The sequence below is a fragment of the Rhinopithecus roxellana genome, chromosome 20, assembly GCF_007565055.1.
Source record: "Rhinopithecus roxellana isolate Shanxi Qingling chromosome 20, ASM756505v1, whole genome shotgun sequence".
Lineage (NCBI taxonomy): Eukaryota > Metazoa > Chordata > Mammalia > Primates > Cercopithecidae > Rhinopithecus > Rhinopithecus roxellana.
This window is the reverse complement of record NC_044568.1, coordinates 77358041-77374771: the sequence shown is the minus strand read 5'-3', so window position 1 is coordinate 77374771 and position 16731 is coordinate 77358041. Positions and strand designations below refer to the sequence as shown.

The 16731-nt window shown below is 42.2% G+C and overlaps 1 protein-coding gene across 2 annotated transcripts in view; it reads left to right on the top strand.

Annotated features, from left to right (window-relative positions):
- Positions 1 to 16731, top strand: part of GRIN2A (glutamate ionotropic receptor NMDA type subunit 2A) — a 423682-nt gene that overhangs the window by 240719 nt on the left and 166232 nt on the right. For both annotated transcript variants that reach the window (XM_010370261.2, XM_010370264.1), the window contains one exon: positions 5005 to 5597. In XM_010370261.2, the coding sequence (XP_010368563.1) occupies positions 5005 to 5597 (593 nt within the window). The remainder of the gene's footprint in view (positions 1 to 5004; positions 5598 to 16731) is intronic.

Genomic DNA, 16731 nt, shown 5'->3' with positions numbered 1-16731 from the left:
GGGTAAATGGAATGTAAGTTGCTATTAGGCTCTAGGAAACACCAGGCCTTAGTACCCATGGAGTCAGGTGTCACCCTGGGGACCCAGCAAGCTCTGGAACATTCTGGAATAGGATTGAATGCTCCAGACCTGATCGAATGAGACCTCAGTTATGATGGGACTAAAACACAGAGTTTAGAGCAGACACCCAGAATCCCACACCCTTCTGCCTCCCTCGCTCTGTGTTTAAAACAGTTTGTTCTGTCTTCCGCAGAGCAGTGAGCATGGGGAGAGAAGTGCTTTTGCTTCAAAATCAAAGTGGGTGTATGAAATCTGTTCCTCTCCCCCAGCTGCACATTCTAAGGAAGCCGAGTGCCAGAGGTGGTCAGAGGCTGATATGTAGAATCCGAAAAGTACAGGCTGAGCCGTGGCAGGAGGAGGTAAGTGCAGGAGAGGTGGCCTCTACCATCAAGGCAGGGAGTGGAAAGGATGTTCAGGGGCTTCAGGCCATTTGGCGTATTGGACGCCAGGCCCTGGGAGTGTGGCCAGATTGCCTATCATGTCCTGCCAGTCCGTAAAATCACCTTAGAAAATCCCAAAGCTAAATGTGAGCCTCTTCATTGTTTTGCTATGCTATTATATTTTGCAAATAGGCCCTTGCTTCTGTCCCTCCAAGGGGTAGATGATGCTTTTGGTCCACGGTGGTTTTTGGGTTGAAGTTTAAGATGCCAATAGAAATGAAAGTGGTACAGGGTAACTGCATGGTGCGCAGGAAGAACATTAGGGATGGTTTCTCTCCAAGGCATGGATTCATTGCTGTATGGAAAGGCAGTTTTTTCTTTGCATTATGCAGGCTCCTTGGGCTCAGAATGAATGAGTTGGTTTGCATCGGGCGGTGGGGATTTGAAACTAGCATGTCAGAGGGCCTGGAGAGACCAGTTCCTGAAATAGGATGAGGACCCTCTTAGGTTTCTGACGATGTCTGTGTGATCTGTAGGACCAAGGATGTGGAGACAAGTACCCAAACTGTCAAAGTCAGGCATGGACAGATGAGTCTCCCACTTCTACCATTTCATCCCATTCTCACAGCAGCCCCAAGCGATGGAAGGGTCATTATTCTTGTCTTATAGGGAAAGAGACTCAGACCCAGAAAGATTAAGCACTTTCCCAAAGCCACAGGGCTGGCTAGGTTAGCCACAGTCCCTTAAAGGCAGGAATTGAACTCAGGTTCAATCGACCCTAGAGCTCATGATATTTCAACTATAAAGCTGATGCACATGGATGGGTAGGCTAGGGAGTCTGAACTTAACATGGCAGGCCTATGGGAGCTATTGGTGACTACAGAGCAGGGCACTGGCATGGTTAAAGGGATGCTTTAAGAGTTTCAACGAGGCAGCTCTGAACAGGTTGAGTTGTTGAGATACTCCAAGTCCAAAGTGTGGATTACCTCTTGGAAAAGATAGCATAATCTCCTGATGTGAAATATTTGCTGAGTACTTCATACGTGATGGGCACTACACTGGGTGCTTTGCTACAAGGGAATCATTTAATCCCTACAACTCAATGAGAAAGCACCATTATTGGCAACAGTAGAGTGGAGAGATAAAAAGCTGGAGACCCTGAGGGAAGGCAAACCTGATTTCTACCTGTATTATTTTCTACCTGAAAAATCAGCCTATTTCTGGGTCTTTTTTCATTTGTAAAATGGGCATGCTACTAGTGCCAACTTAGTAAGGTGGTTGGGGGTGGCTTTAAATGAGATAGTACCTAGAAAGTAAGGAGCAATGTGACTCTCATAGAGTAAGTATTTCTAGCATGTTTTACTATGATCATTATTACCATAGCCACACCCATTTTATAGGTGAGAAAACTGAGACTTAGAAAGGCTGAGTGGTTTTTTTCCCCCCAACCCAAAGCCACATAATGAGGATTGGAGCTGGGTAGTCCAACCCCAGAGGTTCTAGTATTCTCCTTTCCGGGGAGAGGCTGCGAATGGGGATCAGCATAGTGGGTAATGGGAGAGATTCAGCTTGGGCTGAAATTTGGCATGATAGGGAGTGGGTACAGCACAAAGCAAGGGTTTTTGCACATACTCTTTCACAGATGGCCTGTGCTGAGCTGGCTCTGGGCCGATTAACTGCTGTCCCTATAATTATCTTTCTCCTGAGGAAGTTCACAGTGCAGCCATGCCCTCCTCTGCATGTGGAGAACCAGATAAGATGGGTGTGCTTACAGCTCTACTCTGTGCACAAACCTTTGCATGGATACCCTGGTCATGTCTAGCTCAGAGTACATAGAGCAAGGGTGTTGGAGGATCCCACATTCCATCACCATCTGGCATGTCTGACCTTCACCTCTCCACCAATACCAGTCTTCCCAAGGAATTGTCTCCTAGACCCTTTTTATTGGGTTCCAGTGGTGCCTTTAGGGTGTGTCCTGTTAAGAGCGTTCTCTATTCCTTGTGTACTCAGTGCAAGATGCCGATCCACCGCCTTTTGCAGTCAGAAGGTAGCTCTGGTGACTGGCTTCCTTTGAGGCATCATTTCCATGGGAGTTATCACATTTCTTTGGTGATTTAGGACGTTTTCGCCCCATCCCAAGAGGCGTCTCACAGTGTGTGAGGTTGACAAATATAATTGCCTTTAGACTCTACTTACGTGTTGCCTTCTGTTGGTGGTTTCTTTATGTTGTTGCCCTATTTTGGCATTTAATGAAGTTCTCTGGACAACTGCTGAGGTTTATAGGTCTTCTATATTCTCCTCTTTATCATCAAATGACACATTGAGATATAGGTGAGTATTGGATGGTTGGGTAATTCCTCAGGGTAGGAAGGTGTAGGTGATGATGTTGAAAGTTTCATTTTGTTTTGGTCACAATATTCAGAATCCACACAAAATACAATCTCAGATACTGAATTCTCCTTCTTTCCATTTCTGGTCTTAACCAAGGACATTCCTCTTAGGCTTCATTCACATATTCATTCCCTTGTCATCCATTTATGGTTGTGCCAAGACTTCTGCCAGGTTCTGGGGACATAAAGATGAAAACGACAAAAATCTCTGCCCTTGAGGAGCTCACAGTCTTGTTGAGATGTGATTTAAAATGGTTAATCAATTCAAGAATATTAGATTTCTGCAAAAGCCACTGTAGGGAAAACAATAATTATCCAAAGTCTTTAAATCTATTACCCACTTTAATTGATTTAATTAGGTAAAATTCATAGAACTGTAATGTTGGAAGGGGCCCAGAAGACATTTATTCTTGTTTCTTTTCTCTGCCTTCAGGCCATGCTTCACTCAAATTATCCCGCAAACCCATGCATTTCAGAAAAGAGCAGTATTTCGAAGAACTATAGCTTTTGGCCCGTTCTGATAAAACTTTTAGTGAGCACCCACAGGGAAAGCGATGTAAGCTTGTTGAAATAATTGACATGCACAGCTACAAAGTATTGTTCTAAAAAACATGAATGGACCATCCACCCTTCACACACACACAAACACACACACACACACACACACACACACTCTCTTGCAGTGGAATCCCCATAAGTTACCCTGCTGAGGTTGTGTTCAACACACATGGTAAATACAGAATGCAAAATAAAAACATGACTGTAATATGATGAGGACCTTTTGATAATTTTTTCATTTACCTGAAGGAAATACATCTCAGCACTTGTCAAATCCTGTTTTGCTCCGACACAGAGGCATACTTTCTGTTCTGTTTAGTTGGTATTTTTGCACCATGTCCACAAGTCAACAACGTGATTTAAGCATCTGTTCCATACAGATCTTCAGTGATCCCAGGAAGGCTGTGGTTGAGTGTCAGAAAGGGGGCAGGACGTAGAGTCATGGCACCGAGGTACGGATGCCTACTTGCTGTGTGACTGTTTTGAGCCTCATTTTCCCTGCCAACAATACCAGCTTTGTAGGATCACTGTGGGGATTTGACGAGTTAGGGGGTATGAAGGCAGTTTGTATACTGTACCACTGTATGCATCACCTGCCTTTTCTAAATGGAAATTTGTTCTCATGATCGTAGATTGGTGGAGATGTTAGGGCTAATAGAGGCCCTTTAACACCACATAAGTTACCATGCCACTTTCTAGGGTGAGAACATTCAGCGAGTCTCCCTTATGCTCTGAATAGAGTCTAACTCTCTGGACATAGCTCCTCAGGCCTTGTGTGCTGGGGTTTCTGCCAAGCTCTTCAACATCATATCGTACGCCTCCTTTGGGCGCCATGATATATTCATCTACAGCTTCTGAAATAGTTGCAGTGCATCCTCGGGATTCCTCTGACTGTAACATCCATGCACTTCTTCCTCACCTGGATGCTCCTTCAGCACTTCATATGCATCTTTTTGCCCTTAGTTCATGGAAGTTGTCTTCCACTTAATTCTTATTAAGAATGCTGAATAAGATGTCTGATGAATATTTATTGATTGAAAAGGTCCACATGGTATTTATGATACTCTATTATGTGGGAGCCGTACGTTCAAGTGACAGAAACCCTACTCAAACTGCTTACATGAACATAGAAACTTGCTGGTTTCTATAACCAAGGGGTCCAGGAGAAATGACTTCAGACTTCGCAGACTCTAGGGGCTCCAAATATATCTTTAGAAAACAGTCTGTCTTTGCTGATGCTGTTTTGTATCTCTGGCTTGATTTTTCCAGTCATGAGCCGGGGTGGGGTTCAGATAGAGTTTGTTCTGTTAGAACCATATAGACTCAAAGGAGGAGGGGGCAGGATGAACTAGAGGAAAATGAGAAGAATAGATGATAAACAAGCAATAATAACAGACATCCTTCCAGGACCTGGCTGTGAGCTCCTGAGTACAGGGGCTTCTCTCCTCTCTGTATTTGCAGGATCTGTTCTGGAGTCTGGCATATAGTAGATGCTTAGGAATGTCTACAAATGATTGATGTGTGATTTACTTTCCTTACTTCTAGGATGCAGTTTTGTGCCTCTGTATAAACCGCCTCCTGCCTCATCCTCTGTTTTACTTTCTTTTCACTGACAGGATCCGACGTCTACCTTCTTCCAGTTTGGAGCATCCATCCAGCAGCAAGCCACAGTCATGCTGAAGATCATGCAGGATTATGACTGGCATGTCTTCTCCCTGGTGACCACCATCTTCCCTGGCTACAGGGACTTCATCAGCTTCGTCAAGACCACGGTGGACAACAGCTTTGTGGGCTGGGACATGCAGAATGTGATCACACTGGACACTTCCTTTGAGGATGCAAAGACACAAGTCCAGTTGAAGAAGATCCACTCTTCTGTCATCTTGCTCTACTGTTCCAAAGACGAGGCTGTCCTCATTCTGAGTGAGGCCCGCTCCCTTGGCCTCACCGGGTATGATTTCTTCTGGATTGTCCCCAGCTTGGTCTCTGGGAACACGGAGCTCATCCCCAAAGAGTTTCCATCGGGACTCATTTCCGTCTCCTACGATGACTGGGACTACACCCTGGAGGCGAGAGTGAGGGACGGCATTGGCATCCTAACCACTGCTGCGTCTTCTATGCTGGAGAAGTTCTCCTACATCCCTGAGGCCAAGACCAGCTGCTACGGGCAGATGGAGAGGCCAGAGATCCCGATGCACACCTTGCACCCGTAAGAAAGGGCTTGTTGTCTCCCAAAGAGGGATGAGAGTTTTGCTGTTGTCATTGTTTGCTACCTTACATACTCAGTGTTGGAAATATGCACTGAAAATGTACAATGTTGTGTGTTTACTTATGGGATTTTTATTTTGCTCTCCTGTCTTTCTCTCATCTCATTTGTAAGATAAGTCACATCAAACTTTGTTTCCTACAACTTACCTTCTTTTTCTACTCAACAATATATCTTGGAAACCTACATCTGGGATCGATCGATCTGTCTATCTATAGCTATATCTCAAGTGTATCTGTAATTTTTGTAACTCAAACATTTGAACCCAGACAAGTCTAACTTCAGAGCCCACATCACATTCTTCAATATGGTATCATGGTGTCATGATTTAGTTATCCAATCTGCATAATGATAGAAATTTAGGAGTTATTTTTCTTTTATTAAAAAAAATTTTGTGGGTACATAGTAGGTGTATGTATTTATAGGGTACATGAGATGTTTTGCCACAGGTGTGCAATGTGAAATAAGCACATCATGGAGAATGGGGTGTCCATCCCCTAAGCATTTATCCTTTCAGTTACAAACAATTCAGTTATATTCTTTAAGTTATGTTAAAATATACAAGTAATTTATTATTGACTATACTCACCCAATTATGCTATCATATAGTAGGTCTTATTCATTCTTTCTATTTTTTTTTTTTTACCCTATTAGTCATCCCCACCTCCCGCCCCAACCCCCAATACAAAAATGTGTTTATTTATAGGATAAGTGAAGTATTTTGGTAGAGGCATACAATGTTTGATAATCACATCAGGGTAAATGGGGTTTTCATCACCTCAAGAATTCATCATTTGTGTTATAAACATTTAATTTAGGGATTTTGTCAGATTATTTTCCTATTAGAAGCTAAACAACAGTGATCATCTTTATACATGTCTGTGCACATGTGCAAGTTTTTTTCTAGGGTTGATTCTAAGATACAGGATTTTTGGTTCCTAATTCATGTGCATTTTTAAATGGAAGCATCTATTGCCACATTGTCCTGCAAAGTAACAACACCAATTTGTAGTCACACCAACAGTTTGTGAAACCACCCAGTTTCCCACGTCCTCACCAACATGTTATGCTTTGGGGAAACTTCCCACACTAGTGCTCCTGGTCTCTGTTTGATTTTGCATTTGATTTTTTTCCTTTCTTATATTCTAAGTATTTTTGTAGGTCATTGGAAATCTTGGCAAACATTACTCGCAGAACTGCATTCTATTCCATTATATGAATGTATCATAATTTATTTACTCCCATCTTGGCGAACATTTAAGTTAAATTTTAGGTTTCTGAGAAGTGTCATTGTTCCTTGTGGCCCATCATTATGGTTAAGCTGTTGAGATTTAGAATGATCCCTCCTATCCCCATTTTGCATGGTACTCTGCCTGATGTTCACGGATTTAATTCATGCTTTATTCCTTAGATAATGAGCAGTGTAGAACTCTGATTAATGGCCTCAACTCTGGAGTTAGACTTGTCTGGGTTCAAAGCTTGTCTCATCCACTTTCTATATTACTTGCACAATCATTTTACTTTTCTGGGCCTCGGGTGTTTATTGCAAAGTGATGATAATAGCATCTAATTTCTGGGTAGCTGTTCTCAGGCCTCAGCAGGCATCAGAATCTCTGGGAGGACTTGTTAAGACACAAATTACTGGACCTCAATCTCAGAGTTTCTAATGTAATAGAAAATATGGGGTGAGCCCCAATAATTTGCAATTTCTTTCAAGTTTTGGGGTGATGCTGATGTTTGTGGTCTAGGGACTGTGCTTTGAGAGCCAATGTTCTAGAGATTGTCGTATTCATTGAGGTGCTGCATGAAAAGTACTGTTTAGCACAGTATTTACCACCTAGTAATATTAAATAACTTCCAGAGTGATCAGTGAAGTTTTTGGTCATCAGAAATTGTAGTCAGCAGGCTAGGTGTGGTAGCTCATGCCTGTAATCCTAGCACTTTGGGAGGCCAAGGTGGGTAGATCACTGGAGGCCAGGAGTTCAAGACCAGCCTGGCCAACATGGTGAAACCCTGTCTATACTAAAAATACAAATGTTAGCCAGATGTTGGTGAAGCGTGCCTGTGATCCCAGCTACTCAGGAGGCTGAGGCAGGAGAATCACTTGAACCCAAAAGGAAGAGGCAGAGGTTACAGTGAGCTGAGATCGTGCCACTGCACTTCAGCCTGGGTGACAGAATGAGACTCCATCTCAAAAAAAAAAATAATTAAAAAAAGGAATTACAGTCAACAAACTATGTTGGTTTATTGCCAGCAGGGTACTATGTCACTCTGAAATGTTTCTGGAAGGTTTTAGGACTTTGAATCTGCTACAGTTCAGAGGTTATCTCTGAACTGTGGCTGGAGGGGTGTGTGTGTGTGTGTCGAAGTAGACAGAATATACTTCTTTACAATGAACATAAATCTGAAAAATGAACCTTGAATTGAGAAATCACACTCCTTTGACATTTCTCCATCCTCTGTCCTTTTACTCTCTTTAGTAATCCTGTTTCTACACTCCCACTTTCAGCATTTAAAATAATTGTCCAGATATCAGGAAGGAACTCAGATAAATCAGCGTGAGATATGGGAGTCTCTTACAGAGGTAGGATTGCTGCCAGCCCAAAGACATAAGCGAGGCTAATGAATTCTCACTCCCATAATAAGATGTGCCCTACAGCTGGAATATTCAGAAATGTATAATTTTGATGGAAACATAACTCAATTTTATGGCAATTGAAATATAATATATACAGGAAAAGGAATTCTAGAAGGATAATTGGCAAGACGTTTAGATCCCTTTCCAGTGACCACCCTGGATTCTATTATTTTTTTAAAAGAATAGAATTTTCTGCTGCTGTGAAATGCTGTTGCACTATTTCCTGAAGTTATGCCTTTAAATGCAGCAATTTTGTAAATGGTATTTCCGCCCCAGAGAAGCAATGCATCAAGTGTGGTAAGTTGCCATCCACTGCTTGGTGTTTAATGAAACATCTCTCCATCCATGCAGGGCTGGTGGTGTCCACCCAGTGTGTAAGTTTGGATAATGCATAAGCAGTCTCTCCTTCCCACACTCTCCCGCAGTCCCTGATGCCCACCCCAGGGAACAGTGGAAACCTGCCAGGCTGCCCTTGACAGGGAGCTGGAGAAAGCCCAAAGAAGGCATTTAAAAAAAAAGGATTAAGGGATATGTGTGTGTGTGTGTGTGTGTGTGTGTGTGTGTGTGTATTTGTTTGTTTTTGTTTTGTTTTTGAGGCAGAGTCTCACTCTGTCTCCCAGACTGGAGTGCAGTGGCATGATCTCGGCTCAGTACAACCTCCTCCTGGATTAAGCAATTCTCCCACCCTGCCTCCTAAGTAGCTGGGACTACAAGCGCACACAACCACATCTGGCTAATTTTTGTATTTTTAGTAGAGACGAGGTTTCACCATGTTGGCCAGGTTGGTCTCAAACTTGTGACCTCAGGTGATCCACCCGCCTTGGCCTCCCAAAGTGCTGGAATTACAGGCATGAGCCACTGCGCCCGGCCAAGGCACTATATTCTTCTATTCTCTATCTATCGTTGCTTCCAACCAACAGACTCTGCGCTAACCCCTGGGATACATAGATGAATTAAGATATAATTTCTCTCCTCAAACACAGTACAGTCTGATCAAGGTGGAGGAAATTTGTCTAAAGACAGACTTCGGTAATAAGAATTCTTTTTTTAATATTGAAGAAAGAATAGTACAGAAAACTACAGAATCTGATAAAATACCCAACTCAATATTCATCATAGAGAACAAAGTTAAGGATGCCAAAGGTTAATGTTTGTTTCAACATTTTAAAAGAAATAAAACACTAATGATAATGTAGAAGTTCTGATTATGTGTTTCCCTGTCCCAGTTTTCTCCTCTTCTCTCCATAGAAGGGAAAACATGTACATGGATTTGGATGTAAACCAAATTCATCATCATGTTTTCGTACTTTCAATGCACATATATGTGTAACCACATTCCCAATGCATACTTCTGTCTAATGTACACAGATGGTGTCTAATGTATTAGAACTTCCTTTACCTCAACCTTATGTTTTCAAAATCCTTCTATGAAGATAATTAATTGCATTTATTTTATTGATGATATTGTTGTATAAATGTTTCATTTTTAATAATTCCTCTTTGATGGACATTTAGGTTTTTTTATAGTAAGATATTTTTCAGTCTGGATAGCTGAAAGCAGAGAACAGACCTATCTGTAGCCTGAGTCAGATCTATTAGCTTGTTCAGTAGAAGCCCAGGACTCTCGAGTTGGGAGTTCTTCACTTCAAGCTTAAAAGTTACATTTGCAGCTGGATTAAGGTCTTACTCGGCAAAGCATCTGGTAAACAAATAGCTCTCACTATTCCTCCTATGTAGTAGGGAAGTTGCAAATAGCTCCAGAAGAAGTTCAGATGAGGTCATACCTCATGTCTTTGTGGTGAGTTACTGAGGGGATCTGGGATCCAGCTTTGACTGGTTGAGAACAAAGTCATGGGGCCAGCTAGACATGCCACTTGGTGGTCGTCATGGACTTTATTTATAATCTCATGCAAAGAGCTGGTGCAGTTAGGATATTGAAACATTGATTTATTGCTCATGGGTTGGGCGTGGTACCAGGGGCTGCTTGCAAGGGAAGGTATGTTCACGACCTTACCACCAACCTGTTTCTGTACATAGAGTTTCAGGGAAAAAAAAGAAGTACAGGAAAGGGGGACATTTTCTTCATGTTTAATATTCCTGATTTTACAGAAGACACTTTGAAAAGAGCAGTCAGCATTTTCCAAAGTTCAAAAATAGCTCAGCCATGTTATATAACCTCCTCCTTGCTACTGCAAAGTTATTAAACATCTGTTCCTTCACCAAGCACAGAGCATGTCACAGGTAACTCCCAAAATTGTGAAGGTAAACCATGACCTGTTTGGCCGGTGGAATCCCAGCTGTTGTGTCCAGTTCCATCACAAGAATCTGTCCAGTTCGTGAGTGGCCAGGGCTACCTGGGAGGCAGTGTGGCATCACGGTTAAGAGCATGAGCACTGGGGCCAGCCTGCGTGGGTTCGAACCTGATCTGTACTTTTTTAGACTTAGGACTTTGGGTGAGTCACTGAACTCCTCCACGTCTGCTCCCTCAGGTGTAATATGGGGATAAGAAAAGCATTTGCATCTTAGACCAGTATGTGGTGCATGCAAAAGCAGTCTGTAAATGGTTACTACTGTGGATGAAACTTGTAGATCTAAAGTTATTAGGCCAGGCGTGGTAGCTCACACCTGTAATCCCAGCACTTTGGGAGGCTGAGGCAGGCAGATCACTTGAGGTCAGGAGTTGGAGACCAGTCTGGCCAACACATGGTATGAAACCCTGTCTCTACTAAAAAAAAAATACAAACATTATCTGAACGTGGTGCACACCTGTAGTCCCAGCTACTTGGGAAGCTGAGGTAGAAGAATCGCTTGAACCTGGGAGGTGGAGGTTGCAGTGAGCTGAGATCACGTCACTGCGTTCCAGCCTGTGTGACAGAGCAAGACTCAGTCTCTCAAAAATAAATAAATAAATAAATAAAGTTATGAGTGAAGCAAGTGTCTCTTCATGCCACAACCCATGATATTACCATTTGTTCATTCAAAAATGTATTTGATGTCTTCTATATGCTAGGCACCAATTATTTGTAGTTGGAGACACAAAAAGGTCATCATGTGATTATCGGGCAGGGCAGCGCTGTCATTCTTCTGTTGTTTGCTCTGAGGTTTGGGGGCCAGTGGAATATTCCATAGTAGAGGCCCAGCCTCCCAAGTTGGAGGTAAGAAAGAAAAATGTCCTTATGCTAAAGCACAGCACCTAATAAGAGGAGTAGGATCTGAATGACTCAATGCTCTGTGATTATTTTCAAAGCTTCTTTTTGGTAGCTTTTATTTATTTCCTCTGGTGCTTAAAGCTTTAGTCATTAATGCCTATTTGGGGCTTGGTTCAAGCATGAAGACCCAGGTGAAATTCATATCACATTTTAGCCTGTGGTTTTGTGAAATGCAAAGCTTTAAGTTTGTGCTGTGAGTGCTGTGTTTGTGTATGTCTACAAGTGTTTTTGCACACATATATGTGCATGTGTATGTATATACACACGTGTGTGCATGTTTACAAGCATTTTTGGTGTACGTGTGTGTCTTTCTCTCTGCATGTGTATATGTGTTTCTTCTTCCACAAAGGAGGGGACACATTTTATACTTATTGAAGAGGAGATCATAGAAGGGAGAGGGCGGATGTTTTTCAGACCAAAACCCTCTTATCAAAGGATTACCATGGGAGAAATATGGCCATTGGGAAGAGGGCAGTGTGGCATCAAGAAAAGTTCATGGGCTAGGTAGTATGACAGATTTGACTATGAATTTACCACATATTTACCAGGTATAAGTTATTAACAACTCTGAACCCAGGAGTTTTCCTAAAGTAAGATAGACATCTCTTCTTATTGTAGCATCTTAAAGTATATACATTTAGCATAGTGCCAGGCGTGGAGTAGGCATTTTACAAATAACAGGTCATTATTATAATTTTCTTTTTCTTATTGTGGTCATCATCATCATTATTATTATAACTTTATACTTGTTACGCTGCAAGCTCTGCATAAGCTAGGAAAGCAAGCAATGGAAGTGCATTTCATTTCTCGTCTTTAATTACTGAATTACAACTGTATGTTCTGTGGTTCCCATTTAAGTTAGGGAAGTAGGAGATGGATAAGTCACTGCATTGGAAATCAAGTAGCAGAGCTCGAGTAGATCTATAGCACAAATGAGGGAGCAAAAAAAGTCTTATCCCAGGAGAATTATGAATTAGTATTAAAGGGAAGTTATTTGGCCTCCATTGATAACACCTGGCTTGACCATTTATGTGTTTTGAATTGACTTCTTGATTTATGAAGTCAGGCTTCGGCTTTAAAAAGCAACAGCGTTGTAAATTATTACCCCCACAGGAAGGGAAATAGAAGGAAGATATATACATGAGAAAGCATTTTATTTATGTCTAAGTTATATTGATACTACTTTAAATCTTCATTTCTAAAATAACATAGGAAAAAATTCTTGGTTTAATGACCCATTAAGAGACTGTGCGAAACCTGGTCGACGTATTTTTATTTAATAATTAGAATGATCACTGTTGGTTTTTTGTAATGCCAATAAAAGTGCCTGCTCAGTTAATTCTCTGAGCTTAACCAGAGTTAAAACTTCCCTAGGTGAATGTGATTAACTCTTTGCAAATATTTATCTGTGGGATCACCATATGCTCAACAAACACTTCTCGCAGTGAGATCAGGCACCTCAGAGGCCAAGCTGTCCTGTGGGTCTTTGCTGTGCATCTGATTGGGACTCTGAACTCAGAATTGTGAAAAACAGCCGAGTTCAAAGTAAATCAACAAGAGATTTGAGTTGAGAGAATCCAGAGGAACACAAAGCACATTTCCCAAGGCTATGTGACTTTGTGGAATGTGGATTTAGACAGTGCTGTGTTCAAACCCTCTTATTATCTGGGTTATTCTGGGACAGTTCCTTAATTTCTTTGAGCCTCCATTTCCTTGATTGTAAATAGAGAAAAAGCCAAGAATAGGGAGGATGATGACACAAAATACAGGTCTTATACTTAGTTAAGCATCTAGGATATAGTTGGCACTCTACAGGTGTTAATTCTCCTCCTTCCCTGGACTAGAGGCACAGCTTGATCTGGTCCTGATGGACCCATGAGAGTGGGCTGAGCTTTTGGGGGTTCAGCCTGAGCGCTAAGTCAACAGCCTCTCTTTAGCATCATCTCTGTTTGTGGCATCTCTCCTGGAACACAGCCCTCCCTTTTATGGCTGGAAGTCAAAAGAACCGTATGCCAGTCCTGCAATGCAAGTCAATCATTTCCAGTTGGCATCCGATGAATAGCTCGACAAATGGTGGAAACCTGATGCTGGCAGCTTGGGAGGACCAGAAGTTGGCCGTGCCTTTACCTTGAGGGAAAGGTGGTTTGGGTTGCTTTGGGGTCACACATAAAGCACAAATATTGTTCAAATTTGCCTTAGGCCAGATGTAAGTCTTAGGATTTTGGAACCAGCATGCCCAACAAAAAGACACATTGATCTATTTCCTCCAGGGTTGAATACTAGAGAAGTTTTCATTTTGAAATTTGGTAATTTGGTGACATGTGCTAATTATTTGCTGCAACTCTCTTTTGTGAAAAAACAAAGCAAATTAAAGCCCCATCTCTATTTCTCTGGTGCCTTCTGACAGAGTGTATGTTGGGGCTGGGAGGCTTTAATGTGTAGAAACATAGGCTGGTTGGGAGACCATGGCATAGGTCTAGGAAAGAGGAAGTGGTGACTTGGATTACAGTAATAGCTGTGGATTCAGAGAGAAATGGGAAGGCTTAATGCATATATGGGGTATAAAATTGACAAGACTTGAGAGACGAATATGAGGTATTAAAAGAGCTTTAATAATAATTTTTCTCTTGTATAGCCAAGTAGATGGTTGTGTCTTTTACTAAACAGAAGAAATGAGGAAAGAAATGTTGGGGAACAGAGTCAGGGACATCCAATTTTAGACATGTTAAATTAGACATACTTTTGAGATATTCAAGTGGAAATCTCAAGTGGGCAATCAGAAGAGTGAGTACAGACCGAAAATGCAATACACAGGATTTGAGCTTATTGATGGCAGTCAAAGCCCTAGGACTGGGCAAGGTCTTGCAGGGGAGAATGATGACTCAGGAGGGCCTGGGTTTAAACCATGAGGAACTTTAACATTAATTGGTAAATAATCCTCCAAAGGGAAGGAGAATGTTGGAGAGAAAGAGTTAGGCTGTAAATTCCAGGTGCTCTTCCCACATGGAAACTCTATTCCCAATGTTGATTTTGTTTTGTTGCCTGGTGGGCATCTGCACAGTGTTTGTTCCATGATAGATATCATAGCAGGTCCTGTAAGCCTTCCAAAAATGTGTAATCTATGGCTATGGCGAATATATCTGGGTTTGGTGCATCCTTGCAGAGTTAATCATACAGCAGTTTTATTTAATCAGTACATTGAGAAAGTATATACATATATATTTTTTTTAGGTGGAGTCTCACTCTGTCACCCAGGCTGGAGTGCAGTGCTGCTATCTTGGCTCACTGCAATCTCTGCCTCCCGGGTTCAAGTGATTCTCCCACCTCAGCCTCCCAAGTAGCTGGGATTACAGCCACCCACCACCACACCTGGCTAATTTTTGTATTTTTGTAGAGATGGAGTTTCACCATGTTGGCCAGGTCCTAATCTCCTGACCTCAGGTGATCCGCCCGCCTCAGCCTCCCAGCGTGCTGGGATTACAGGAGTGAGCCACCGCAGACGGCCAAAAGTAAAATTGATTACACGATGAATTGCCTGGCAAATCATCCCAGCAGTGAGCCCTTTGAGTTTTAAGAAATGAATATTATACTGGGCTTGAGACATGACTCAGATGCAAGTCAAGTTTTGGTTCTGGAGAGATAGGGAAGTGATGAAGCTTTGGGTCTGGATGGATGAGGAGGTGATGGTTGGTGGAACATTGGGTCTGGAGAGATAAGAAGGTAATGGAACTTTAGGTCTGGACAGATGAGGTGATGGGGCTTTGAGTCTGGACAGATGAAGAGGTGATGGAGCTTTAGGTCTGGACAGATGAGGAGGTGATGGAGCTTTAGGTCTGGACAGGTGAGGAGGTGATGGAGCTTTGAGTCTGGAGAGATGAGGTGATAGAGCTTTGGTCTGGACAGATGAGTAAATGACGAGTGATGGAACTTTGGATCTGGAGAGATGAGGAGGCAATGGAGCTTTTGGGGTCTGGAGAGATGAGGGAGTGATAGTTCAGGCAGGGGGGAAAACCTCTGTCTTTGTTACATTCTGGACATGATTTGGGCAACATCTGATATTGTACAAAAGACAAAGTTAAAAATCCTTTGTACCAAAAGGGAGAAGCATACAGCAAAGTATAAAGGGGTAGGTGCTCACGACCGATTAACTTATGAGCTGTCCTTGGTTTGCTTTCCTGAAAGAGTATCTGTCTATGCACTTCCTTCTATATATAGGCCAAAAGCTCTCCTGCTCATCCCTTCCAGGTGGGAGCAAGAGAGCCAGAACAGGCCTCTCCACCTGTTCTCTGCCTTTGTCTCCTTGCTTCTTTGCTTCTGTCACTTCTTGCTTCCGTGTGGATGCTGCCTGCCTGCAGGTGTGACTGAGCCCCCGTCCAGGTTCCTGGCGCCTAAAATCCTGGCATGAACCTCAGGGATGGAGGAGTCACGGTCCAGCGTGATGGTGCTAGCTGTGTTCTGCGTGGGCATGGGAGGCCAGCCACATTTCTACACAGGCCTCAAAGTTGGGTAAATGAACTGGCAGATCTGTTGGTGTCTGGTGTACCGTTGTCCAAATCCCCACAGTCAGCTTCCTGAGGATCTGCTTCATTTGGTTAAGTCTTGGCCAAACACAAAGAATAAATCCACACTGCCCAGTTTTCCACGTGATAGAAAATAGCTCTCCTGAGAAATATGCTCATTTCCTTTTCATTTCCATCACTATTAATAAAAGGAGGTTTTAAAATTTTAATTTAATTAATGCATCATTATGTATGTGGGGGTGAGTGGGGAAACTTCAAGTTTCATAGGTTACATTATCTAAGCATATGTATTTTTAAATGTGAAGTATTGGAAATGTGAAAGTATTCTAAGGTTAAGACCATGTATTGACTGCCTCCTGTGTGTCAGTCAGTTTAAATACATTATCTTTCATCGTTAGATGTGAGTTAGGATGTTTTTACTACAGGTAGCAATCAAATTAACTCAAAGTTATGTGATTGAATTATTTCCCATAACAAAAATTCCAGAAGTTGTTTGGATTTCAGGTGCAATATAATCAAGCTTCCAGTTCTTTTCTCTATGATCTCTTGACTGCTTTTTGGGCAGTGTGATTTTTTTTTTCTCTTTCTTTAACTGGCTTCCTCGTTACCTCAAGTTTACTTGTAGCAACACCTGGGAAGACTTCTTTGTGGCCAAATTAGGTCATGTACTCATCTTGGGCCAATAATGGTTTTTGAAATGGATTTTGAAA